Source organism: Habropoda laboriosa, unplaced genomic scaffold (genome assembly GCF_001263275.1).
Source record: "Habropoda laboriosa isolate 0110345459 unplaced genomic scaffold, ASM126327v1 scaffold22, whole genome shotgun sequence".
Classification (NCBI taxonomy): Eukaryota; Metazoa; Arthropoda; class Insecta; order Hymenoptera; family Apidae; genus Habropoda; species Habropoda laboriosa.
Window position 1 is genome coordinate 7,672,222 of NW_017100261.1, and position 3,257 is coordinate 7,675,478.

General features: G+C 36.5%; 1 protein-coding gene across 1 annotated transcript in view; it reads right to left on the reverse strand.

Moving 5' to 3' along the window:
* Positions 1 to 3,257, reverse strand: part of LOC108572649 — an 11,276-nt gene that overhangs the window by 4,218 nt on the left and 3,801 nt on the right. Inside the window, 2 exon segments of the mRNA XM_017934910.1 lie at positions 43 to 267; positions 2,988 to 3,099. Of these exon segments, the coding sequence (XP_017790399.1) occupies positions 43 to 267; positions 2,988 to 3,099 (337 nt within the window).

Genomic DNA, 3,257 nt, shown 5'->3' on the forward strand with positions numbered 1-3,257 from the left:
CTAAAAAAAAAAAAAAATAACACAGAAAAGTGAAGTTTTTACCTCGAAATAAGCGAACTTAACGATTTCCCCTTGGAAATTATGCGTTTCCTGTTTCCGACTTTTACTCAGGCGTTCTTGATTCATGGCTGCGAAGCCCGGTACACTGAAAATCGGCACGAAATCCTCGACTTTGCTGTCCCATATTACACCGTTCACGGATTGAACAGGTCTCAGTAGATCGTGAACTATCACGAGCAACAATAATTCTCTCATAAAGGTAGAAACCTGTAGAATCGTACAGCGAGAGAAGTTACAATGGCAGCGTTTCTTTACTTCCATTAACGACGTTCGTTTGATCATGATTGTCCAAATTAGTTTTCATTACAGTGATGCTGCTGATAATATCGCGCCAACGGACGGTATAATGTGGCATAATTAACGACAAATTGATCGAAATCTTACTTCGCGTTTCTTCCTTTCGCAATTTCGTCACAATGTTGGTGTCAGTTGATCAACTCGGTGAAATTGCTTCGTAAAGTGTATTTCACTCGTTAATTAAAAATCAACGATACGCATTTTAATATACGTTTGTTCGATTTTTGTATAGTTGCAGTTGAATTTTTAGCGGGAAAAATGAATCGATTTACGAGAGATGATTGGTAATACTTTTTTGGTGCTTTGAGAGTAATTGTTGTAGTAATTATTACGACGCGGAGAGTAATAATTGGTTTATTTATGAAAGTGATCCAATTAAAAAATCTAAATATATCGGATTTATTTCTTATTTCCTATTAAATTTGTGACTCACACATATTACAATAATGTCTAACCATTTTTGCAAAATATCAAAAGGTCTACATAACCTCAAAACGAAAAAATTACCAATTACATTTCCAAAAATTTTTCGTTTTCCAAGTAAAAGTGATTATGTCAGTCTTCCTTCGCTTCAAGTCAATTTTTCATTCTCTCAAAAAAAAAGAAGAGTGTAATATCAAATTTAACATCTCAAAGAAAACACTTGTTACTCAACTTAATTTCATTCAGAGTGAATTTTTGAACATCCATTCGAATTTAACATAAATCCAAAATATCTTACAAATTACTTCTCCTTTTTTTTTTTCTCTGAAACAATTCTCGTCGATATTTCCGTGCAAATCGTACGATTTCAAGGTTTCTTTCGTAAAAGAATCGATATCTTATCAGCGGAGATCTCTATAATTAGACGTTACTGTGCACACATTATCACGATTACGATTACATGCACCGAGTTAATGGAAATAATTGTACGCCATTTGTTGAATTACTCGGGTTTAAACGTTCGAAGGAACAACGAATTGTGCCGCATCGTTATCGGCCCGGTCTGTGTTTGCAAAGCTAAGTGGTATCGCGATCCACGATCTCGCGTTTCCATGATGCGTCGACGCGAAACGGCGCAACGTTGTGCCGATAAATCATCGTAACACGGAAACGTATTTGGGATTTAGGTCAGCAGTGGTAATGCGTTTTGCGGTGTAGATAGGTCCAGTTTACGTTTTGATGCATCGCGTCGTTGATGGAAAAACGACTGGAGGAAATGAGATTTTATGGTGATTGATGGCGACGCTTGAAACGAGGCTCCTCCAGAGTCGGTATTAAGAAATTTATGCTTCCCGGTGTGTTAAGCACTCGGGTACTAATTTCCGCGTACTTGGAATATTGCACTAGGTGCCGTCTGAAGACTGAATGTATTGCGTTGAGAGTCTGACTGAATCTTTAAGATTCCTAATGTAACTGATGGTCTGTGTATTAACACTCTGTGGTCTTAAGCTAAGTCGGCCTTCTTATCGAGTCGTCCCTTCTCCAAATCTTCGAAAATTTGAAGAAGGGACGCGAAGGGAGGTTCTTAAAATTACTAAGTGACCAACCCCGTATCACCGCTTCCATTGCGCCCGGAGCGCGTCATATCCTTGGAGCTGGAGTGACGAAACTGGTCCTTGCTGGATGGAAATTTGACGACAAGGGGGGAAAACCCGGTCAGGTCAACTCTGACTCTCCGACTCGTTCGGAAGGACAGGTACCGAGAGGCCTCGGTAATTGCATCGGTGTCGAAGACCCTTTGGGGGTGACTTTATGATACCTTGCCTTACTGACTGAACAATAGCCTATTCTTTAATATTTGAGAAATTCTACGTGTCGCATGTTGGCTGCAGACCGGTCTGCTAAATTAAAATAACGGTTTGCTGAACTAGAAATCACGTATCATAAAATCGTCCCCTTGCTGTCCTAACACGGTGTAACCGCGAATATCGAGAAATTCGAATTTTCTTCTGCAGCACGGTGATATTTTCGAAGATGTTTATTAAGATTGACGAATTGTCGAGAGTAGTAAGAATAATGAACAGTAGAGTTGTCGATGAACAGGTTAGGTTAGGTTTTTATTGGTATTATCGATCATTGTGAGGAAATTTGGAATTGAGAATTTCCAGTTTGCAATAATAATTGCAATGGCAGTTAAGAATCGTTTTATTCGTCGTTTTAAGGAGATTTGCACGGGCAAATTAATTAGAGTAATAATAAAGTAATGGGAAAATGTGTTACTTAAGAACTTCGAATTTGCGATAAGAATTTTGCATCGAAGGGAAAGTTTGCAAGGATAAATTAGGTGTAAAGAGGATTGATAGGTAAATTAGTAACAATTATTTCTGCATTTAAGATAAAGTAATTAAAGATTGAGTATTTAAGAATTTCCGATTTGTAATAATAATTGCAATGGCAGTTAAGAATCGTTTTATTCGTCGTTTTAAGGAGATTTGCAAGGGCAAATAATTGCAACAACAGTTTCATTTATTTCATTTGTTTCGTTAATTAAGGTAAAGGAAAGAAATGAATGTTAAGTTTCCACACTTTATTGATATCGTTCAAATATTTCATGTTTCCTCTTTGAGGAGGAACATTATCTTTTCGATTAGAAATACTACGAGAGAAAGAAGAGTACCGTAAAGAAGCATTATGAAAATTAAGCGAACTTGATCCATGTCGATCGTCTTGAAAGGACTCCTGGCGTTGTTGTTGATTGTAAATTGCAGCCAGCGATTTTTCAAACGATGTACCAGACCAACTTCACGAAGTTTTGTTATCCTAAAAAAAAAAAAAGAAAGACAATTCAACTTAAGATGGATTTTAATAGAGAATTAGGAAAATAGTAAAATATCATTTAAAAAATAATTCAACTTAAGACGAATTTTAATAGAGAATTATAAAATAACGAAATATTTAAAAAATAATTCAACTTAAAG